The sequence below is a fragment of the Pecten maximus genome, chromosome 8, assembly GCF_902652985.1.
Source record: "Pecten maximus chromosome 8, xPecMax1.1, whole genome shotgun sequence".
Classification (NCBI taxonomy): Eukaryota; Metazoa; Mollusca; class Bivalvia; order Pectinida; family Pectinidae; genus Pecten; species Pecten maximus.
In genome coordinates this window covers 22686983-22712765 of record NC_047022.1, presented here as the reverse complement: position 1 = coordinate 22712765, position 25783 = coordinate 22686983, and the positions used below count along the sequence as shown (strand labels likewise).

Sequence of the window (25783 nt, the reverse complement as noted above, 5' to 3'; positions counted from 1 at the left end):
TCTCTATCAACTGTACACAAACATAACTCCCAAGATAATCTCTCCATCAACTGTATACAAACATAACTCCCAAGATATTCTCTCCATCAACTGTACACAAACTCACCTGCTCTACCCAATCCTTGCGGTCATCCCGCATCCCTGTGCTCTTGATACTCAGATTGTCAATACTGCTGTAGTCCTCATCAGATGCGACAATATCATAGATTGGTTCCTCGTCACTGGCGATACTGTTGATTTTAGGAGGTCTGCGCTGAGACAGAGGACTAGCACCTCCTTCTGAAAGGATAAGTAGCTCACCTGAATATCTCTTCAAATATCAAGTGCAAAATCTTTGTTTGTTTTTCTTTCCAGCTTCATTTGTCACAGTTAATAACTGTGATGGCCTCAAATTGCATACAAACAAAATTCAAATCTCCTGGATCACAGATAAACATTTTTTCCTTTTCTTGTGAAGCTTTAACTGTGTATCAAACTACATCTACCTGTACAGACCAATAGATGAGTCAGTCTATCACCAGTAAATAAAGTTCAATTCTTCAAACTGACATTTGAACATTTTCACAAGGACCTAAAGTCAGACAGCTGCTTCACAACAATGAATAATCCTATTTCACTAGCAGACAGAAACCAACCTGGAATGATTTTTCATTACCACTAGTTAACAAGGAGGTTGGGAATCCTACCATGAACATTTTAACTCCATGTATCATTTCTCCATGCATTTTAATCTAAATTGATGTCTTTTTTTTTTTTATCTCATTCTTCTTTTTGAGCCAGCTGTTTGCTCCACAGATACCTCTGACCTGTAGATATGGATCACCGCCTGACAGGCGATGCCTTGGCCCATTACAGTACATCGTAACTCAAAACCACACAAGTAGTGTCTGTGGCTTGCATAACATTATAAACACCATCCCAAATCTACATACATGTAGTATTACTGTTTTACCATGAGATAAATTGTTTTCAGCTGTTTTGCAACACAAAAAATCAATAAAACAATACAGAACTGCTAATTAGTTATGTGTTTTAATCATGAGTGTAAATGAAATATATTTGCCTTTTTTCAAATCAACTTTAATTTTAGTGAAAACACTGAATATATTCAAATTGTACACATCTGAATCCTTCTATTTTTGTGATGAGAAATGAATCCCATTTAATTTTCTGATTATTTGTATCAGTTGTCTGGCCCACTCCTGGCCACCGTCCAGACATGTTAGATAAAGAAGGTGGGTGACCTCCCTTTCTGATTACAACAGTTTATAACTTCCTGTATGAATTTGAAATTCTTCTCCAAAACAAGCAGAGAATTCCAACATGTAGACAAGACAGTAACTCTACCTCAGAATTGATAAAATGAGACAAGATATGAAAAAAAATGTAGATTTAAAAGGCCCTTGAAAGTGTACAAGGTAAATCCACATCAAATATGGGTAATGTCACTCTTTCAATATAAGAACCAAGGCAGTGACACCTGAAGTACCAAGAATTTCAAAAAGTGATGGCAATTTCAACACGCAATGGTGATCTACTTTTAATATACACCGAATACAAGCAAATTATTCACCATCAAAAAACTGATATCAAATATATATATCTAGTTCATATTTATCTAATGTCTGATCAAAATTTTTGTCAGAAACATGTTGTACATTGTACACTGTACTTAAATCTTTGACAACCATTAATTATTGCTTAAGATTTAACAGTGCAATCTTGACAGATCTGAGAAATGGTGAACAAATTATTACACGTAGTTATAGGTCTAAGAGATTATGCCAATAAATCAAACGTTGAGTTACAAGGTAAATTAAATGAAGCTAACCAATGAAAAGTAGGAAATGTATTAGTATTTACCTCTAGAAATCTGTGCTCTGAAGAAACATGCTATGCTCCGTATGTCTCATAGTCTAGTAGATTTTAAATTACCACTTTCAAACAAGTAACTAGTGCAATATGATATCAAAATTATCAACACATGCATTCCAATAAAGGCGATATCATCTCTGCGGGCCGCGACCATGGTGATGTAACATTGTAGGTTTTGTTCCCCCACTCCTCAAACATGTTCGCGAAGAAGATTATTTCTTCTCTTCCCTGCCGACATAAAATTCTTCCATACCCTAATGCTCAGCTTACTTGGCAGAGAAACAGTTTCTATACAACTATTGATATAAAAGTCATTCGTTTTCCATCAAATTTACACCTGGCTAATGTGCTTAGCTTACCTCAAGTAGATAGTCAATCATGTCTGACTGATAAAACACCTAACAGGATTGAAGATACATTTTTATTTATATATACCTGTTTTTTTTCTTAAAATCATATGAATCTATTTAGTGCAGTTGCATGGATGCGTAAGATCAAAGATCGAAAGATGGTAAACAGATTTTTTTTTATGAGGGAACATTTTTAAGATATGTATGAAAATGTCCAAAAATCAACCTTATGTAATGAAAATGTAGCAAATTAGAAAATGTCTGTACTACATAAGTGTCCCCACTGCCACTTGACAACCAAATACTGAGTTTGGTGAGGATCACATCAGCAGTTTCAAAGATTAGCTAGTTACATCGCATCAGGACAGGACGGGACACTGACGGGACAGGACAGACATGGGTACCAGTCTACATTAAATTCCCCCCTCCCCCTTTCATAAATGGGGGGCATAAAAATACCAAAAATAATTAATGCAATTTCAGACGAAGCCAACATATAATAAATATTACTATCTCAAAAGTAAAATTTTATCAAAATGAAACATTGATGGACTTCATGATGCAGTCACAACAGGGATATTTGGGCAATATTGGAGGTTAAGATGTACAGAAACAAGCCTGCTGTCAATTAAAGACAGATGTTATTATCATGTTAAATCTTCTTAGTTAATCTAGGGGAAAGTTAAATTCATGTCTTTTAATCTATTTCAATAACAGAACATGCACGTGTGGGGATACTAGAGGAAGATCAATCCTCTGGGCATGCATGCTCAAATACAATAATATGTAATTAAGATTTCTATTTTGCCTCCTCTCTATCTCAATATGATAAAATATTAATTTTGTAATTTTGCCTGGAGAGTTAAAATTGTACTACACTTAATCATTAGATCTTACATCTGGTCAATCCACAGAGTTTCAGTTTGAAATCACAAGAATCAGAGTGGTTTGTAAAACATCTCTGAGATAACAGGACAGATGATAGCGCTAAACACCAGCCGACTCACAGCATCATCGTCTGGAACATGGGTGATAAGTTTTTACTTTTTACACACTTTAAGCCTATCCCAGACTCATTACAGCTGTAGTGATAACAGCTATAATATGAACACACATGGATTCTGTAAACATACATATTTAGCAAGCATCTTATTTCAGCACTTTTCACTGTGGAATCATGCATCATTGCACTACAATATAATATTTACTTTATGACACTTTTTCTTTATAAAATACTATTTCCTTGGCAAGATGTGTCAATTCACCGTTATGCTAATGTGCTAGAATTTACAGTATACACATATGTAAGTCTATATATGTAAAACATTTACATCTACAGCAGCTATTCCTATTGTAATATCAGATATCAGGCTTATAGGATCTTAAATCAGTTTTCATTTCACATCAGAATTTTTTATCAAATGAGTAAGTTTTTATGAGCCTTGGCAAGCAAAAATTAAAACTTCAAGACAAGTTTTATAAAATCTCATATAAAATGAAAACATTATGTAAGATACATTTCATCAAATACTATCTGATAAGCTAGCTATTTTGCAGGTTTTAAAGTAAAAATGTGGAGATCTTAATGAAACGGGGCCAGCTATTTTGTTGCACGGTTCAACAATTCATGACGTCATGTCATAGCCCAGGATATATCATGACAGTCCTATAGATGTCTGACAAAATAACGCTCCATCCCTCATTTGAGGTTACATGATGATTTTTACTCTATTTATTTTCTTTGAAATTCAGTTTTAATTAAATTATCAACACATATCATGTGTGCAGAACATTTAATCGTTGTAAGTGTGTGAAAATAAATGGGTGAGAGGACAATATCTTTTTAATGTTGTTATATGCTTAGATACATATTTTATTCAAAAGAGAAATAGGCGAATGGTGAAAATGATATGTATGATACCAGTATGCATGAATGAAGTATGGCGAATGATAGCCCTCTTGCGAGAGGACAATTGTGTGTTTTCTGTTTTGGTTTAAAACAAGAATTCCACAGAAGTGGATGTGTTGCCTGCACAGCATGTTGGGTGATTACATAGAAAGTGATACAATTTAAACAAAAGGCCCAAGGGCCTTAATGGTCATCTGACTCTAAATTAAAGACCCTTTTACTATTGTAGTATGTATTCATTGTAGCAAGTATATAGTGGCACTGTTGGCCATGGTGGCCATCTTGGATTTCTGCACAATCATGTTTCAAAACGTCATGTCAACGTTTATACGAGGCCGAAAAAGAACAACACTTTGTTGGCCCTCCTTCCTTAACATCCTCACCAATTTCCAGCTCAATGGCACCAGTGGAACTGGAGAACTTGGATTTCTGGACCACCCGATAAATAACAACACTTGGTATCAGGACCATCTCAGGATCATTTCTGGTAAGTTAGAGCTGAATCCCACTGGTGGAATTTGAGAAGTTTGAAATAGGTGTTGTTCAGGAAAACCATGATGGCACAATCATGTTACAAATCTGCCATTGCTGCCATGTCAAAGTTTTTACGAGGCCAAAAAATAACAACACTGTGTTGGCTCGCCTTCCTTAACATCCTCACCAATTTTCAGCTCAATTGCACCAGTGGAACTGGAGAAAAAGTTTAAAATGTGTTTTCCAAGATGGCGGCCATGACGACCATCTTGGATTTCAGACACATCCAAAAAATAACAACACTTGGTCAGAATCATCTCAGGGTCTTTTCTGGTAACTTAGTGCTGAATCCCACTGTTGAAACTTGAGAAGAAGTTTGAAATAGGTGTTTTTCAGGAAAACCATGATTGCACAATCATGTTACAAAATTGCCGCCATATTGCTGCCATGTCAAAGTTTTTATGAGGTCAAAAAATAACAACACTTTGTTGGCTTTCCTTCCTTAACATCCACACAAATTTCCAGCTCAATGGCACCAGTGGAACTGGAGAAGAAGTTTAAAATGTGTTTTTTCAAGATGGCTGCCATGGCGGCCATCTTGGATTTTAGACTGATCCAAAAAAATAACAACGCTTGGTCGGGATCATTTCAGGCAAGTTTCAGCTCAATAGCACTGGTGGAACTTGAGAAGAAGTTTGAAATGTGTTTTTCAAGATGGCGGTTTTGACGGGCATCTTGGATTTCGGATCGGCCCGAAAAATAACAACACTTGGTCGGGATCATATCAGGATCATTTCAGGCAAGTTTCAGCTCAACAGCACCGATGGAACTTTAGAAGAAGTTTAAAATGTGTTTTTCAAGATGGCGGCTATGGTGGCTATCTTGGATTTTTAATCGGCCTAAGAAATAACAACACTTGGTCAGGATCATCGCAGGATCCTTTCATGCAAGTTTCAGCTCAATAGCAGTGATGGAACTTGAGAAGAAGTTTAAAATGTGTTTTCAAGATGGCAGCCATCTTGGATTTCAGACCGACCCAAAAAATAACAACACTTGTAGTAAGTGTCAGCTCAATCCCTGTGGAACTTGAGAAGAAGTTTGAAATGTGAAAAGTTTACGGACGGCACAGGGCGGACGATGATGGACGAAGCACGATGGCTATAGGTCATCCTGACCCTTTGGGTCAGATGACCTAATAAAAAGGAAAGAACTCTTTTCCTGTGTCTGAAGCAGTTGAAGAAAGGTTAGATATTTTTTAATCCAACTGAATTCATAATGCTATAAAAGGAGTGTGTGTTTTTGGTAGCATTCTCAAAAGGACATTCAGTGGAAAATATATATCTACATCAAATATTGTTTGTGCATATTGAAATATCATCTGGACAACTCCATGATCCTTTATTATGAATGATCCTCTACAGCTACTCTAGGAACTATCTCCCCTCTTTCACACGACTGAACAATCTAAAATTCAAAGTATACGTAGCGTGCCCATTGGTGAGATACAGAGGAAGAGGAGGGAGCTCACCGTTACCTAGCCAGACAGCCAGCAAAACATTGTCTTAACCTTGTAACGGTACTAGTGATCTGTCTTAACCTTGTAACAGTACTAGTGATCTGTCTTAACCCTGTAACAGTACTAGTGATCTGTCTTAATCTTGTAACAGTACTAGTGATCTGTCTTAACCTTGTAACAGTACTAGTGATCTGTCTTAACCTTGTAACGGTACTAGTGATCTGTCTTAACCTTGTAACAGTACTTATGATCCGTCTTAACCTTGTAACAGTACTAGTGATCTGTCTTAACCTTGTAACGGTACTAGTGATCTGTCTTAACCTTGTAACAGTACTAGTGATCTGTCTTAACCTTGTAACTGTACTAGTGATCTGTCTTAACCTTGTAACAGTACTAGTGATCTGTCTTAACCTTGTAACGGTACTAGTGATCTGTCTTAACCTTGTAACAGTACTAGTGATCCGTCTTAACCTTGTAACGGTACTAGTGATCTGTCTTAACCTTGTAACGGTACTAGTGATCCGTCTTAACCTTGTAACGGTACTAGTGATCCGTCTTAACCTTGTAACGGTACTAGTGATCCGTCTTAACCTTGTAACAGTACTAGTGATCTGTCTTAACCTTGTAACGGTACTTAGTGATCTGTCTTAACCTTGTAACAGTACTAGTGATCTGTCTTAACCTTGTAACGGTACTAGTGAGCTGTCTTAACCTTGTAACGGTACTAGTGATCTGTCTTAACCTTGTAACAGTACTAGTGATCCGTCTTTACCTTGTAACAGTACTAGTGATCTGTCTTAACCTTGTAACAGTACTAGTGATCTGTCTTAACCTTGTAACAGTACTAGTGATCTGTCTTAACCTTGTAACAGTACTAGTGATCTGTCTTAACCTTGTAACGGTACTAGTGATCTGTCTTAACCTTGTAACAGTACCTAGTGATCTGTCTTAACCTTGTAACAGTACCTAGTGATCTGTCTTAACCTTGTAACAGTACTAGTGATCTGTCTTAACCTTGTAACAGTACTAGTGATCTGTCTTAACCTTGTAACGGTACTAGTGATCTGTCTTAACCTTGTAACGGTACGAGTGATCTGTCTTAACCTTGTAACGGTACGAGTGATCTAAGGTTATTTCACCATGAATAGTTCATCTCAATATGCAGTAATCACAACAAAACCTTAGAGTATTGTTCCATCTTATTTTCTCTGACCACTACCATCCCCTCCACCCTCTGTCATCCACCATTATTTTATCATAGGAAAGTAAGAGACATTCCTTAATGTCAATTTCACCCGTGCAGATTTTGCAGATAAATGTACAAACTTCAGATTGTAATTGGATGGATCTCTTCGACCTAACACTGTAGCTGAAGTACAGATATACAAACCCTGTAGGTGCAGTGGTGGCTATAGCCTCCAAAAAGCACTATAAAGATTGAAATTAAACTTCATATATATTCAACTTTCAAAAACTTAATTTCTTGTACCATTTTATGTACAGTAGAAATATAACAGTTACTTGTAAGGCAATTTGAAAACAGTCTCCTGTAAAAGGTCTATACTTATAACGCAATTAGATAATAGGTTCCTGTGTAGTGTCTGAGCTTATTAGGCAATCTACAGTCCTACTACAAATACTTGAGTTACATAAAAGTTTATATCATCCGATTTCAAGATCTGGTATTTTTGTGTATTTTTCGTCTACAAACACTACTGTGTTTTTGGTTTCCTGTTTAAGAAAACAAATACAAATTTAACTACCATTTTGTGACCTCTGATTGGTTGAGAAAAGGAGGACTCCGGATTTCTGCCTTTCTTCAAACTGCTAGCTATATATGTGTATGCATAATTCTCTTTTGCAGGAAGATATCTTCAAGTCATCTGTAGATGTTTGATGCTATACAAAACCTCATACTTGTGTAGGCTCAAAAGATTTGGCGTCAAAGCACTGGCAGGTGATGTGTGTAAAATGACTATTATTATATTGAAGTTCATACAGATTAAAAACTTATACATGTTTTGTCCAAATAGGTATATTCTTAGGTACTGCTGATGTGACCTTGTTTTCCTTTATCAAGAAAGTGGCCAGTATTTTCTTGTACAGTTCTGATTTGACCTCAGACACTGTAGTCACTTCTTGTTAATATCTTGTGCACAAGATGCTTCAATTTTGATATTCTTTTATTAGCGACTTCTAAAGTTGTTGGCAATCAATGCAGTCTGAATCTCTGTCATTCTTTTTCGAAGTTTGTTGTTAAATCAAAGATAAGCGGTGAGACTGGTAACTGATTTTCTTGGGTCATGTCTCCAAAATTTCCACTTCATTGAAATATCCTGAATGTTTCATTCTGTTACATTGGCAACCATGAAGGAATGTTACTGTCGTGCTTGTCTCACCGTTGACGATTCTGTTTGCGTATTAGCTTGCGCGGTTCACAACTACCTCAGGTACATTGCCTGACTAACTAACAGTGACGTAATATTGACGCAGTTGTCTAATTATAGCACTGCGTCCGGAACCCCGACCCGGAGCTCCCGGAGCTCGAGGCGTGCGTGGGTAGTTGTCCGATGAGTTCCGAGTATTGGCGGGTAACTTCTGGTTGTCAGAGTGGCGACAATCGGCGCAAGATCTTGGTTTACTTCATCAAAAACCGTCGACATGGATCCGGACAAGACTGCTGATACATTTATCAGCTCTATTGACCCGGGACTATTGCCTTATAAAAAAGAACTCTTTAGATTAGCCGTTACGAGTATGCAGACTTTGAAATTCCTCCGGCCATGGGAGGTTAGAGGTATGGATATTCCGGATGTGTACAAACGCATGCTTATCAGCAAAATTCTGAATCTACAGACCCCCGAAACTAAACTAAAAATGAAAGATGAAATTGACACTCGGAGTCCCAAAGTGAAACAGCCTAAAAAGTTGCATTTTTCAAAGAAAATTAACGATCGCATGCATGATGATAACCCGGCGACGGAGACTGACATGGCCGCCATATCGGGCATGGACCCATCTGATGGAGAATGCACACCTGCCAAAAAACCATTTATCGACTCTGAAATCGGCAAATTAGAGGACGAGAGAGAGACGTTCACTATTTTACTTGTTCACAAAAAAAATGAACTGAAAGACATGCGGACACCTCCAATAGAACCACTGACACCATTACCAGCCCATGGAGGGGTACTTACGAAAACAATGTGTGATAGATGTCATCGACGAGGCCACAAGGCACACGGCAACAGGGGAGGGGAGTCGTGTCCATACGATATTTGTGAGGGTTTCAAGCATTGCGGTAACCTCCACAAACACAAGGAATACAAACAAGCCATTATGGAGGTAGTGTATATCTGATATATTTTTAGCGTGATTGCATTGATTTTTGTCTCGGCTAAAAGTTAAACGTAAAAAAAGTGACCTAAACCATATAGGCCTATATGTCTCTGAACCAATGCACATTTAAAAAATAATAATCTAGAGAAAGCCGATTTGCATCCAGTTCCTCGACATAATATATTAACCAGTGTTTATATTGGAACTAAGAAATTGAAATGTTGGGTAATTATTTGGATTATTTACATGTATTTGAAAAAATATCTGATTTCTAATATCTAGATTTAAACAAAATGAATCGAAATGAAGCAGCTATTCTGATTTTCAAAATATTGAAGGGGAATTGGGGAAAAAAAACATGTACATTTAGCAATATACTAAATTTAATTTGGCCATAGCAAGGATATATATATATATTAAATAATTAAATTATGTAATTAATGTCATTAATTAGTGGTCAAAGTCATTGTTTAATTGAAATCTTGAAATTGTCAACTATTGATCAGCAGATCAAGCCTCGGTCTCTACCTCTCCATCTCTGATTTGACACAAGCAATTCACACGACAGTTAACATTCATTTTAATTAGCGTTACGACACTTGGCTGGGGGAGGGGCTAATTATATATACATATATATGTAATTAGGATAACAACATGTACATGTACACAAGTTGTCAATATATTTAATGACATAAAATGTCTTGTAAGCTTGTAATGGGCAATGGCTGGAATTAATCTGTGTACATGTGACACTTTCAAATAAATATAATAAAATATGTTTTTGATTTGACTGATTGGTATCAATATTATCACATGAAGATAGACCGAGTTGAGAAGTAATCAATTTTTTTTTTTTAAGGTTAAGATTTTGCTATAAATGTAAGTGCCAGTAGGCACATGTCTAATACGTATCGACCCAAAAAAGGGAGGGGTGCTATGAAAGAAGTTTTCCCAACCCGAGGTTGTCAGACAATTTGACATGCTGGTATATTGCTTTGGTGATGGACTGACAATATTTAAATATTAAGTAATAACTTTAACAAAGACCGTAAGACGGCAGGTGAACTAATAGTCCCACATGGCTTTGCTGGTAGGGGACTAATAAGCAACCCCTCATTTAAATCTATATCTTAATTCTTATCATTCCTTTATTTAAATTCCAGATGGAAAAAGAAATTGGTAATTTGGAGAAAGAACTACATAGCAATGAGGACAGAATAAAGAGCCTGAAAACTTTCCTCGAGACCAATACAACAAATTTTGTCCGGCAAGTTCGACCTCAACTGCAGTTGAAAAAGAAGTATATCGGAAAGGAAGGCTTGCAGAAATTGCTTAAAGATGTTCGATTTCTTAAAATTGCCACAAATGGCAAAATACCGCCAAATTTGCACAGCATGTCTGCTGAAGAACTTGACGATTTAATAGCTAAAGGCAAAATGCAAGTATCATCAAAATTTGAGGTAAAAGATGTCTCCACAGAAGGTACCACTCCGCAGCTGCAGCTCCCATCTCAAGCAGGCACCCCCCATCAATGGCAGTGTACACCTCAACAGCCAACGACAGTAGGTTCACAGCCTATACATTCGATGTGGCCGGCCATATATCCATATTCTCCAATAAGTTTGAACACTCCAGTAAGTCCATACAGCAGTGCTATGTATGATGTATATGGTGGATCTCCGCAGTTTTCTACACCATATCATGGTTATATAAATAACATGTGGTGTCCTCGTCCCTACGGGAGCAGCAGTACTGTGTCAACACCCCCACCAGAATTGGAAATATTCCCTCCATTACCCAAAGAAAACCCACGTGCACCAAGTCCATTGCCTCCACTGCCCGAGGGAGGAACATCACCTCCATCCTCACCTGTGCATGTACATTTATCTTGATGAACTGAACAAAAACCTGTTATTCCCCACTTGTGTTCAACATCCTGGTCGGATATGTAATACTCGGGACATGGTTCAATTGTTTTGATTCTTATAATTTTAACTTGTATCAGTAATACAGCAAAACTTTTTCATAGTTAAATAAATGCGTGTTGTTGAAGACATTTTACAACTGACTGTAAAACAAGGTATAAACAGTTCACATCAGAAATATTCATTAACTTTGAAAGTTGATTTTATCTGTTGATATTTTGGTTGATAATATGTACCAAATTGGTTACATTCAAGTGATGTTCAACACTGATTAAATTTAAAAATGATTCACTGTAATGAAAAGATTTTCTCTTATGTATGAATCTATGAGGGGCTTCAATATTGAAATGATGTTGAATCATCATTCAAGGCTTTCATTTCAATCTCACCAGCCCAAATGGCAAGTGATCTTATGCCATGGCGCGGCAATTTGTTTTGCATTATTTATAACGGCGTTTTGAGTCGGTTAACTATGGTATTTATTTAAGGATAGTGGCACAGCGTCCGTCATCAGTCTGTCAACTATTCAAATGACTTCTGAAGAACCAGTAGCCTGAGTAGGTGTAGGATCATGATTTGTTGCCTGTACTTATAAGTAGCCTGAAGCTCTACAAAGTTGGAGAAAGTAAATGACCTTGACCTATTTTCAAGGTCACTGGTGTCAAATTATCAAACAACATCCAAAAAGCATAGAATTGCAATAGGTGATGTGTTATACATGAACCTTCGAATTCCTTGGAAGAAGTCCACAGTCCAAGGACATATAGTTGTCAAATAAATTTGACCTTGACCCACTTTTTAAATCACAATTTAAAATGTGTTTGAATGACAGGTGAGCGATTCAGGCCTATTGGGGCTCTTGTCATTGTTTAATTTCTTGGAATCTATATACACTGCATTAGACCAGTCACTGATATCTTTGAAAAGCACACGGCTTATAATAATATAAAGGGTTGTATTTAAACTATAAATATGGATGCAACGAGTGGTGGAGTTAAATTATGATCTTCATACCAGTCGGGGCATCATTAAAAAACTGTTTGCAGTTTCCCGACCAACTCACTTAAAATGGCACCTATACTCAAACTTTTTTTGTAACTTCCAATAACATTTTTAATTTCGCTGCAAAATCACTTTAATTTACTGTTTGATACAGAAATCCGACCTTTCCAAAAAGAAATGTCTACCAACCTACTGAAACAAAATTGAGTCGGGGGGGGGGGGGGGGCTACAAAAAACATCTTTTAATGATGACCTAACATGAACTTCAGGTCATGCACCAAAGTGCCCTCTGTACTTCTCATGGAACAGAATTGAATGATATTACTATTATTTATGATATTAATGAAATGGAGGCAGAGAGTCGGACATCTGTCACATTAATTTAAAGATCAAATGTTAATTGGAGAAATAGAATAGTGAGTTAAAGTTAAATCAAAAGCTAAATTTGAATGGATTGGTGTAGCTAGGCAGTATATTACTATACTGTATACGGTAAAGTAAAACATGTACAAGTGCTGGAAATCGAGTGTTTATGTTGAAGTATTTTAATTTGCTCCTTCGCTATTAACTCATTAAGGCAAAAATGAGACATTTTGTTTATGCTAAAATATAAACCATTTCATCACATGTACATGTACAATACATTTTGTTCAACTTGTCCACGATACCCCCCAGCATTTACTAAGTACAAATAGGTCAGACTTGTAGATCTCTATTTCTTTTTTGATATCTGTAGGCCTATATATACAAATGTACCTGTTCTCAAACACAAACTGTATCTACTGTACATGTACCTGTCAAATCAGTTTAAAAAAATAATGTTTTAGTATTCATATAAGCAGAACCACAGTGACAACCAATCTACATACATGTATGCCATGTGTATACTAGGCCTGTATTTCAGAAAATACTAGTATCTTATCATTCATCATATAGTTCAGTAAGCATTGGTTCTGGATAGTAATCAGTTTACTAAATTGTTTTTATTACCTACAACCTAAAAGTGCATTAAAAATCAAAGTCTATACAATACATGCAACAACTTGGGCCTATAATATTTACATGTACTCCACAGTAATAAAGTCACACATATCCACAGTTCTCTATTAAGTTTGGCATAGTTGAATCCTCAATTCTGTTTAATGCATTTACTATGGCTAACTCGGTGAAGGCATAAGTAAACTCTGCATTTTCCCTCAAATTATTCCTCATCAAATGAAAGACATATTCACAAATATTGAGTTCAGGACTGTATGGTGGCTGAAATAATAAGGTGATGTTTCTGGCATTAAGCAGGTTTCTCAACAGTTGTTCACCAAGACGGTTATGATGGAATCCGCAGTTGTCCATTATTACACAATCACCATAGGCTAGCACTGGGTTTCCCAGCTGGTTAGTCTCCTGCATCAGTTCATCAAACAAGAGGCCCAGGGGCCTTAACGGTCATCTGACTCTAAATTAAAACCCTTATATTATTGTAGTATGCATTCTCTGTAGCAAGTATATAGTGGCACTGTTGGCCATGGTGGCCATCTTGGATATCTGACCGACCCAATAAATAATAACACTTGGTCTGGACCATCTAAGGATCATTTCTGGTAAGTTAGAGCTGAATCCCACCAGTGGAATTTGAGAAGAAGTTTGAAATAGGTGTTGTTCAGGAAAACCATGATTGCGCAATCATGTTACAAAATGGCCGCCATTGCTGCCATGCCAAAGTTTTTACAAGGCCGAAAAAATAGCAACACTTTGTTGGCACTCCTTCCTTAACATCCTCACCAATTTCAAGCTCAATGGCACCAGTGGAACTGGAGAAGAAGTTTAAAATGTGTTTTTTAAGATGGCGGATATGGCGGCCATCTTGCATTTCAGACCAATCTAAAAAACAACAACACTTGGTCGTGATCATCTCAGGAACATTTCAGGCAAGTTTCAGCCCAACAGCACTGGTGGAACTTGAGAAGAAGTTTAAAATGTGTTTTCAAAATGGCGGCTATGGGGGCCATCTTGGATTTCGGACCGACCCGAAAAATAATAACACTTGGTCGGGATCATATCAGGATCATTTCAGGCCAGTTTCAGCTCAATAGCACTGCTGGAACTTGGGAAGAAGTTTAAAATGTGTTTTTCAAGATGGCGGCTATGGCGGCCATCTTGGATTTTGGACTGACCCGAAAAATAACAACACTTGGTCGGGATCATCTCAGGATCATTTCTGGCAAGTTTCAGCCCAACAGCACTGGTGGAACTTGAGAAGAAGTTTAAAATGTGTTTTCAAGATGGCGGCTATGGCGGCCATCTTGGATTTCGGACTGACCCGAAAAATAACAACACTTGGTCAGGACCATCTCAGGATCATTTCAGGCAAGTTTCAGCTTAATCCCACTGGTGGAACTTAAGAAGATTGAAATGTGAAAAGTTTACGGACGGCGGACGGCGGACGGCGCACGGCGCACGGCGGACGACGACGGACGAAGCATGATGGCTATAGGTCATCCTGACCCTTCGGGTCAGATGACCTAAAAAGGTGAGCATCTCCATGGCATTCGAAGCTCCATTTAAGATGTCGAAATAGTCGACACCAAAATAACCACACGAAAGATTTACAGTATATGTTGCGTTCGAAGCATATCGCTGAATCTCAACCGCAGGACTCCCTTTAAAAGCGTGGCCATACCTTCTATTTCCGGCTGTTCTTATAACCGATGCCTCATCGAAGAAATGAAGCTGTTCTGGTTTAAAATTCATTACATGTGCGATGAAGGCGTCTAATCGGTTTTCGTATGCAGCAGTACGAGTTTCCGCTGGTACACTCTGCATCACCTTACGTGTCATTCCCAGTTCATTCTTAATTACGTGCCTGATACGACTCGCAGAAGGTACATTTTCATTTGTGCATATATTATCTCGTAGTAAATGCTGTCTTATTTCTTTACTGTATGTGCTGGGTTTTTTAATTTTCTCTTACTCTATGTAGCGAAGAACCTCGTCTGTCACTTTCGTTGCTTGTTTGTTTACATGTGGAGTTTCTACTGTTCCTCTCGCGATGACGTTTTTTACGATCTTATGGCACCCACCTTTAGTTAATCCAGTTCTTTTACTGATTTCCTGGAAACTTAGGCCTTCTGTATACAGCTTAACGATCCGTGACTTTGCACAATTATCCGTAGTTTGGCCATTCATATATGTTCTCCCCAAAAGGTTTTGTTTCATGGCCGCCATTGTGTGTTGTCGCGCTCATTTAGGCCCCGCCCCTTGTACTAAAATTAGATCTGTAGGCCCTAACAGTTAGACAACCACGTACAGACGACGCAATGTACCTAAGGTAGAGGTGATCGCGCAAGGTAATACACGAGCAGAATCGTCAACGGTGAGACAAGCACGGCAGTAACTCGTAAAATATCATTAGGTTTTGGTTACTTTCACAAGTATCACTGTAACCCCTGGGAACTCGAGGACATGTTCTTCCCTGGCAGGGGGGTATGTAACCAGCGGTAAATACTAGCCACTCCATCGGTTAAACATAAGATTCATGCTTTCTGTTACATATATTTAACCAATAATACCAATTGGTGTGTATATATATTTGTAATATATACCTCATTCTTCCCAACTCATTCAAATTTTTCATCAGATTAGCATTTAACATGTTAAACATATCTGAATTTTAATCCTTCTTAAATATTGTCCATCTATTTCATAAAACCAGCTAAGAAATTAAACATATCTTATCAGAGTTTATTTAATTTATCTAAAAGAAACAAAAGTTATTTCCCTTTAAGATCAATAATATGAAGACCACAATACAAACAGAGTTGTTTCCCTTGTTGACCAAGATTTCTAATTTTGATGTATACAATGTGCTGTTTGCAAACAGTATAAAAGTTTAAAACTTCATTGGGTATTATTCTGGTCAGCCTCAATTTGCTGATTTTATGGATACAGATAAGATGCACATTTTCCTTGGTCATAACATTTGAACTTAAATATTAAAAGCAAAGTGACTGAGCGCTCACATTGATAAATACCTCCCCCCCCCCCCCCCCCCCCCCCCCTCCTTTTCCAATCAGGTATGGTTTATGTGACTATAATTATGACTATTATGACTAGATATTTTGTTTGCTTGCTGTGTTTATTGCCCTATGACCAGCCAGGGTCATTTTGAGAAAGGGTGACTGGGTCTCCTTGTAGCAGTTGGTGACTACCTCAATGAACAACATACGGGAGGTCTGTTGTATGCCACCCAGAGCGATTAGGGTAAAGTGTCTTACCTAAGGACACAACACTGACTGTACAGACCGGCCCTTAGCTTCCTGAGAAACACAAACCGACACAGGTAGGGAGCTTCAAACCATACACCTTGGATTGTCACCCTCTGGTTACATGGACAGCGCTCTAACACACCCTTGACTACATAATATTTTATGTACTGTTTTTCAAATATGAAGTATGACCTTTGACCATTGACCCATCCAATGTTACAAGTGTATAACTTGGATATGAAGCTGTGGTGTTAATATGAGCTAAAACTGTGGAGGAGTTCATGGAAGTTTTGTGCTAATTTCAGACAGACAGACAGACAGACAGACAGACAGACAGACACACTAACAAACACAAAAACAAAGTGATTATTATGTATTTTTCTGTATTATTTTGTTAGCAAATATCCAGGGTACTTGATGACATCATTTAGGAAGAAACTTGAGTAAGCAGAGAAAACATACATGGTTGTTCCCAATACCTTTCACATACAGTCAGAGTATTGAACCTTGATCGTCTAAGTGAACTTTTGTCCAGTATCCACTTACTCCATCCTATGATTCTGAATTGATAGGCTAAGTAAATATTTATAAATTCAATTCTATCAAACATATCCATTGGGAGACAAAGAAAACCAACGTAACATTGCTTACCTTTAGGTGTTTGTACAGGGGACATAACTCCAGTTTGTCTTCGTTTGGCATCATTTAAAATATCTATCACTAACGTAGCAAATTCTCGTCCATTGAATCTGGCAAGCTTCTGACGACCCTGTCAACACCAGAAATAATTCTCAGACTTTAGTATCAAACCCTTTTATAATATATATTCAAAGTAAGTAAAATCTTAAATAGCATCCCAAATTCATCATGGGGAAGATCTTAGGGCAGAAATATCATAGTCCATAGTAACCAGTACTTTTATCACATAAGAAACAATCATTATATTTGATGAATTTTGATACCATACAGGACCTCAAAAATTTGAAATTTATCAATGAGATATCAAAAATGTTAATTCATATTTTTATTATCATTCAATATTTAAACAATATGAAAAGTCCATGTTTTATATATCAAAAGTAATAATAATTTTGTTGAGATATCACAAATTATGTGAAAGACTATGTTTCATACTGTGAATCTGCAGAAAATATGTAACTGTCCTCCTTTTGCAGTACATACCTGGTTTCTGGTAGCAGAGAAATCCGGATTGAGGGGAAGAAAGGGCACGCCCTGGCGATCACTGACTATGGATGCATTCTCATGTGTTGCTGTCCAGTCTGACAAATTGAAGTAACAAAAGATAATGATGGTTGTATTGTTTTAACATAAATCATGAGCTGCTGATGATTTTGTGCAGAAATCACATACAATATATTAATGTGATCAGTCTTAGAACATAAAGAAGACGTACCAGAATTGTACACGAGTTATCATGTAGAAAAGTGACATTTAAACTTACGTTCGTCATTTTCACGACGATCAACTTCATCATACACATCCATAGCTAATTCTTCAAATAAATGATTCGGTAACTGAAAAGAAAGATGTAATACTTATTAGTCTCTCATTAGACGTTAAGTGACTGCAATATTGTTATCTGCACTTCAAAATTGAACAAAAACTTTAAATGGAACCCAAATTATATATCAAACAAGTATTCTTATATAACTTTATATTTCATACCTGGCCAATCGGTCTTGACCAGGTATGTCAAACGATGCAAATCATTTAAGAAATGTCTGTCCATAGTTGAGCTACTTAGTCTTGATTTGGATTTTTTTTTAAATTGTATCTTGCAAAGAGTTATTTTTTTATATACAAAATCACTTCACAAAAATTTTCTGATGCATGAGCAAAAACATTTGAATATCAAAAGTGAAAGTGTCATTGAGATCATGATTTTTCTGCAAATACGTCATCAAAAACGTTTCATACTTACTGCTTGTAACTTTTTCTTTGCTTGTTTGGCTAATTCTGACATATCTAAACTACTGTAAACAGAAAGTAAACAAAATTTAAGTATTAAAATAAACAAAATTTAAGTATTAAAATAAACAAAATTTAAGTATTAAAATAAACAAAATTTAAGTATTAAAACATACAAATCGTACTTATTCATAATTAAGCCAGTAAAATTGATTTCTGTATGATTTCAAATTAGCCAGTACATTAGATCTCTGTTAAAATTAGATCCAGTTAGTTGACCAAATGACTATGTTTGATTGTTTTCTATACACAAGCATTCAATACACAAAAAGTGACTTACTTATCGGCCATTTCTGGGATAATGAAATGACAGCCATTTCTGTGGTCTACAAAATAAGCCAACAACTTATTAACACAAGCAATGCTGTGAAATCTTTTATGAAACATTCACATCCATATATGCTCAAATATCTACAGTATTGAATTGTCTTTGAATGTTCAGAAATTTTGTCATACAAATGTTAAAATGATAATTCTTTATTTGTTTGCATTATGAATATAGTTTTCAATTTGATTTCAACTTGGTTGTTTTATTCAGCATTTAAGGCCTCCAGCCCACAGTACATCATAGAAAACATGTATATAATATTTGTTCCGAAATATAATATTTACAAATTTAAGAAAACATTTCAAGAAAAGTTTGATATACAATATAAGATGTGTAAATCAATATGCAAATCAGTAATATATCAACATAATATTTATCATAAAGATCAAGAACATGATGGCCAAAAGACTACAATGACAAAAATGTATAATGTATTTAGTATCACCTTTTGTGACACAAATACTGATAGACAGGTATAAGAAAATACATGTAGTAGCATATATAACAGTATACACTTTCACTACTATTACCATAAATTTCTGATATGACCTACAATTGTACATATATAGTTCATAGATTAAAGTTGTCCTAATTGACTAAATTACCAGTATATATAAATATAACTACAAAACATGTATAGTATCTTATAATATAAAATACAAACAAATTAAAACTTGACTTTGTTTATTCTGATAGTCTTCTCTGGCCTTAAAGGCATCTCTCAAAAACATACCTAACCTCATTGCATACTGTAGGTCAGTCCATAAGAGTGCAAAATAAACTGGCTGTGTCACTGTTCAAAAATTATACTCTGATACAGCTCTCTTCGAAGATTTTCATATCAAGAACATTCAACAAGAAAATAATTCTCGTCTTCGACCACAGATCTTTTGTACATATTGAGACAAAAGACACCAACTCTCTCAGATCTACACTGACCCTTTCATCTGCCAGTTTCAATTGCTAGGTGGTGGTTACCGCACCTTAAACGAGTAACAGTACTACGCAGGTTCTTATTTACAATATGGTTTAGATATAATTCCATACAAAAAAGTGGCTTAATGCTACCATACATACTTAGACTGTCTTTAGTAGACACATTATTATACCAGGATTGCAGGAAAACACCAATTAGTCTACGCTTAACATATGCTGTATAAAAATAGCAGCATCTGAAACACCTTGATACAACCAAGCCTCAGAAAAAAAGTTACATAAGAGGCGTTTTATTCTTGTAGTAAATGTAACTCTGCCTGCCGCATCCAGATTTACTAACATTTCATAACAGGCACGGGGGTACCTATGAGAACCCATACTCAATATCTTCAACCAATACTTAATACATCTCATAATAAATGTAACATGCATAGGACACCTTCCTAGCTCACCATGTAATGTGTTTCTGTTTGTACTGAACTTCACACCTAAGATAAATCTACAAAACTTAAGATGTACTGATTCTATGACATCAACTTCTTCAAAACCCCACACCTCAGCTCCATAGCACAAAATTGGAGCTATCATATGATGAAATAGAAAAAAAGATCTTAATATCTAATATACTGTAGTTAATAAATTTCTGAAGGGCATACAGAGCTTTCCCAGCTTGGTTAGCCAGTTACTTCTGCACATATTCCATGATAACTTTGGGGTGAAAAAAGTACCCAAATATTTATGAAAACTTACAGTTTCAATAGGTTCACCCTTAAATATCCATTTCTCATTTTTCTTAATAATTCCACCTCTTCTAAAGACAATAATCTTTGTTTTGTCAAGGTTGACTTTCATTCCATACCTATCACAAAACTGTGACACACAATCAATCGGTTATTGTAAACCAAACAGTTCTTGCTTACTCAGGTCAAAAGAGAAGGAGCGCTTATTAATAATAAGTTTATCATATGTATATAACACTTCTCTGGGTTTTCAACAGTATCTTTAGCTTTTAGGAGGAAATTGTACAAATTCTTCCTTATATCACCAACTGCCTCACAGAAATCTTCTTTCACCACAATAGGGGGTGTTTGGGGATAAATATTTTCAGCTGATACATTGTCAACCTTATCTCTTGATCTCTTATGTTTACGAATAGTGTCCAATACTAACTGTTTATGTTTGAGTCATCCGAACTCAACACTTATCATTCGGGACGAACCATTTGTGCTTTTCATACCAATTCTCCGGGCCTTGTCAATCGCGATTACGTTGTCATCTTGAGCTTCAAGTTTCAAAGTATTAGCAAGATAGTCTCGAACAGATACCTCTGTGGTGTTCCAGTCCTCCTTTTCTTGCTCAGGAATATTCAGAAAAAGTAAATTATTCCGCTTCGCTTGATCCTCCAGTTTGTTCACTTTCTCTTTTAATTTGGTATTTTCCTCGGTTAATCGGAATAGCACTTGATGCATCGTAAACTTCCTCCATACACATCGCTACCTTCTGTTGGAAATCAACAAAATCATGGCGGATGTTTTCCATAGAAGTGTTCAAATTTACCTCCATTGCCTGAAGTGTTCTCATAACGTCGTGCAAACTCAGTTCATCTCCCTCGTGTCCCTTGTTACCTCCCTTGTCACTTGCGAAATTTAATTCCGATTGTGTCTGATTTCTACTAACTCTACCAGTATCGTTTTCGTCTCTCCCTGGTCCCGGTGTCATACAAGATAAGTATCCCCCATAGGATTTGTATCCGGATACTAAAACTGGCCATAGGATTTGTATCCCCCCCATAGGAAAAGTATCCCCCCATATTCATACGAAACCTTATCTGTATACGGGTGTTCAATACAATGAATTTATATACTAGAAAGTATTAATGAACTCTTTTTTTGATAATTGGAGGATTAAAGGAGTTTTTAAGATATTTGGAGAATGGACTGCAGGGGTGTATGTTTTATTATACAGACTTATCTATTTAATCATGACATGTCAATTTAAGTGACAGCAAATATGATATAAACAATTTGCAGTGGTTCCCTGTTCACTTTTATATATGTGTTCCTCTCTGCATACCTGGTGACTCTTACACCTAGGTGTATATAATGATTGTCATCAAAGACAATTAGGGAGGGGGTGGTGAGCAGTCATGCATGGGGTCAGGGTGTGATGTACACACAATCAGCAGGATGGCCATGGACTTGACAGGTGTGAATTTATTGTGGATGATGTGTGTTATGACAAGCATTTTTTTTTTTAAAGTCTTAAACTTATAAATATTAGGATTTGGTTTGGTTTAAAGAAAATAGCTCATAGAGATTTAGGTGTTTTTTTTATTTAAACATTTATTACCATTATTATATTGTCCATATTTCTTTAGTATTAATTATTATTATATATAATCTATAATTATAAGTTATTACCTAGTACTGTGTGATATCAATGAATATTTAATAATGGCTTTGATTTATCAAAGGTAAATATATATATACATACCATTTTTTCCAATTTCCAGAAAGACATGGATTTTTACATCAGCATACTCATGTTCTATCGAAGTAACAATATGGGACTATAGCATATTCTTTAAAATCCTTCTTCTTCTGCAGGAATAACAGGATTTGATCCATGTTTGGTCTGAAGCATCTTTGGGTGAAGGGGAACCAATTTTGTATAAACGGTGGGTCTGGCCTCCCAGGGGTCTAAGGGGCGGGGCCCAATAGGGGAAATATAGCAAATTCTTTGAAATCCTTCTTGTTCTGTAGGAATAAAGGGATTTGATCCATTTTTGGTCTGAAACATCCTTGGGTGAAGGGGAACCAATTTTGTATAAACGGTTGGTCTGGCCCCCCAGGGGCCTGAGGGGCGGGGCCAAATAGGGGAAATAGAGATTAGTCTTTAAATTGCTACTAGTCATAAAGTTTTTAATGGATTTTAACCAGATTCTGTCAGGAACATCCTTGTGGGAAGGGGAACAGAGTTTGTATAAATTTTTACTATGAACCCCCAGGGGCCTGAGGGGTGGGGCAAATAGGGAAAATAGGGTTAATCCTTTAAATCGCTACTAGTCATCAAGTTATAAATGAATTTGAACCAAATTTGGTCAGGAACATCCTTGGAAGAAGGGAAACAGAATTTTAACTAGAACTGTCGCCAGGATGGCTGACTAATACCCCCGCAATCTGCGCAAGTCAATGGTGAATTGGAACTGTTAATTAGAGGCTTATTAAGATAACCCAGTAATATAGTGACCAGTTGCCATAGCAACCATAATTAAAAAAAAAAATGTGGCATGCAGAAACTTCACACAAATATAGAGGAGCATGTTTATATCATTGAAATTGGCCTATCGGTTTAGGAGGAGTTGTCTGGACAAACTTAAAGTTATGGCTCTTATATCGGAAAACCTGTTTATAGTGACCAGTTGCCATAGCAACCATAATTTTGAGAAAAATAAATTGGCATGCACATCTACACATGGTCCTCTATATTAGTGTGAAGTTTCATTGAAATTGGTCATTTAGTTTAGGAGGAGTTGTCCGGACACACTTAAAGTTATGGTTCTTATCGGAAAAAAAACCTGTTTATAGTGACCAGTTGCCATAACAACCATAATTTTGAAAGAAAAGAAAGTGGCATGCACATTAACATATGGTCCTCTATATTTGTGTGAAGTTTCATTGAAATCTGCGATCAGTTTAGGAGGAGTTGTCCGGACAAACTTAAAGTTATGGTTCTTATCAGAAAACATGTTTATAGTGACCAGTTGCCATAGCAACCATAATTTTGAGAAAAATAAATTGGCATGCACATCTACACATGGTCCTCTATATTAGTGTGAAGTTTCATTGAAATTGGCCATTTAGTTTAGGAGGAGTTGTCCGGACACACTTAAAGTTATGGTTCTTATCGGAAAAAAAACCTGTTTATAGTGACCAGTTGCCATAACAACCATAATTTTGAAAGAAAAGAAAGTGGCATGCACATTAACATATGGTCCTCTATATTTGTGTGAAGTTTCATTGAAATTGGCCTATCGGTTTAGGAGGAGTTGTCTGGACAAACTTAAAGATATGGTTCTTATATCGGAAAACCTGTTTATAGTGACCAGTTGCCATAGCAACCATAATTTTGAGAAAAATAAATTGGCATGCACATCTACACATGGTCCTCTATATTAGTGTGAAGTTTCATTGAAATTGGCCATTTAGTTTAGGAGGAGTTGTCCGGACACACTTAAAGTTATGGTTCTTATCGGAAAAAAAACCTGTTTATAGTGACCAGTTGCCATAACAACCATAATTTTGAAAGAAAATAAATTGGCATGCACATTAACATATGGTCCTCTATATTTGTGTGAAGTTTCATTGAAATTGGCCTATCGGTTTAGGAGGAGTTGTCTGGACAAACTTAAAGTGTTATGGCTATATCGGAAAACCTGTTTATAGTGACCAGTTGCCATAGCAACCATAATTTTGAGAACAATAAAGTGGCATGCACATCTACGCATGATCATTTATATTTGTGTGATGTTTCATTGAAATCGGCCCATCGGTTTAGGAGGAGTTGTCCGGCCAAAATGCGTCTACAGACGACGGACGGACGGACAGACCTGATTCCAGTATACCCCCCCTAACTTCGTAGCGGGGGTATAATAAATGTTTAATCTGAACCCCCAGGGGCCTGAGAGGCGGGGCCAAATAGGGGAAATAGAGATAAGTCTTTTAATCGCTACTAGTCATAAAGTTTTAAATGGATTTTAACCAAATGTGGTCAGGAATATCCATGGGAGAAGGGGAACCGAGTTTGTATAATTTTTTACTCTGAACCCCCAGGGGACTGAAGAGTTGGGTCCGATAGGGAAGATAGGGGTTAATCCTTTAAATCGCTATTAATCATTAAGTTACAAATTGATTTTAACTAAATTGGTCAGGAACATCTTTGTGGGAAGGGGGAAAGAGAGTTTATATAAATATTGACTCTGACCCCCAAGGGGCTTGAAGGGTGGGGCCAAATAGGGGAAATAGAGATTAGTCCTTTATATCGCTACTAGTCATAAAGTTTCAAATGGATTTTAACCCAATTTGGTCAGAAACATCCTTGGTGAAAGGGGAACAGATTTTGCATAAATGGTTACTGTAACCCTCCATCCCATATAACTATGTATAGCATTGCTGGACATTAAGGGATAAACAAAATTCTTATGTAAAAATAGGCCCAAGGGTCTTTCCCCACCCTAAGGGAATTAGTTTCTTTAAACTTATGTTGTAAAAATAATCTGTAGGGTCTTTCAGTCCCTTAGAGAGTATGTGCATTAACAAATTGAACATAAACATTATTTTGACTTTTGGTCAATTCCAACCAGGTGAGCGATACAGGCCCCATGGGCCTCTTGTTTAAATTGGAGATCTTGTACCGTCACATGACTCTCATGACAAAATGGCTACCAACATGGAAATATCGCCAACCTGTTAACGTCATTCGTGAATTTAAAGTCATTTAGAGGTCAGAATTCGCAAAATTATATATCCGCGAACAAAGTAGGGGGGATACAATTCCTACGGCTATAGAAATCAGCCTAAATGACATAAAGTGCGGGGGGGGGATACAAATTCTATGGCTATAGAAATCAGCTTAACTGACAAAGTTTGGGGATACAAATCCTACGGCTATAGAAATCAACTTAAATGGCATAAAGTAGGGGGGAAACAAATCCTATGGCTATAGAAATCAGCTTAAATGACATAAAGTAGGGGGGATACAATTCCTATGGCTATAGAAATCAACTTAAATGACATAAAGTAGGGGGGGGGGGGGGGGGGGGGGATACAATCCTATGGCTATAGAAATCAGCCTAAATGACATAAAGTAGGGATACAAA

General features: G+C 36.6%; 2 protein-coding genes across 4 annotated transcripts in view; one reads left to right on the top strand and one right to left on the bottom strand.

Moving 5' to 3' along the window:
- The window catches only part of LOC117332806 (ARF GTPase-activating protein GIT2-like), a 100873-nt gene that overhangs the window by 24405 nt on the left and 50685 nt on the right, over window positions 1-25783 (bottom strand). For all 3 annotated transcript variants that reach the window (XM_033891850.1, XM_033891852.1, XM_033891853.1), the window contains exons 8-13: window positions 18922-18967; window positions 18595-18646; window positions 18115-18187; window positions 17835-17932; window positions 17304-17421; window positions 107-279 (exon numbers count right to left, since the gene is read on the bottom strand). In XM_033891850.1, the coding sequence (XP_033747741.1) occupies window positions 107-279; window positions 17304-17421; window positions 17835-17932; window positions 18115-18187; window positions 18595-18646; window positions 18922-18967 (560 nt within the window). The remainder of the gene's footprint in view (window positions 1-106; window positions 280-17303; window positions 17422-17834; window positions 17933-18114; window positions 18188-18594; window positions 18647-18921; window positions 18968-25783) is intronic.
- LOC117332807 lies at window positions 8506-12256 on the top strand. Its single transcript, XM_033891854.1, has 2 exons — window positions 8506-9469; window positions 10627-12256. The coding sequence occupies exons 1-2, from the start codon at window positions 8786-8788 to the stop codon at window positions 11353-11355; spliced, it is 1413 nt and encodes a 470-aa protein (XP_033747745.1). The 5' UTR covers window positions 8506-8785; the 3' UTR covers window positions 11356-12256.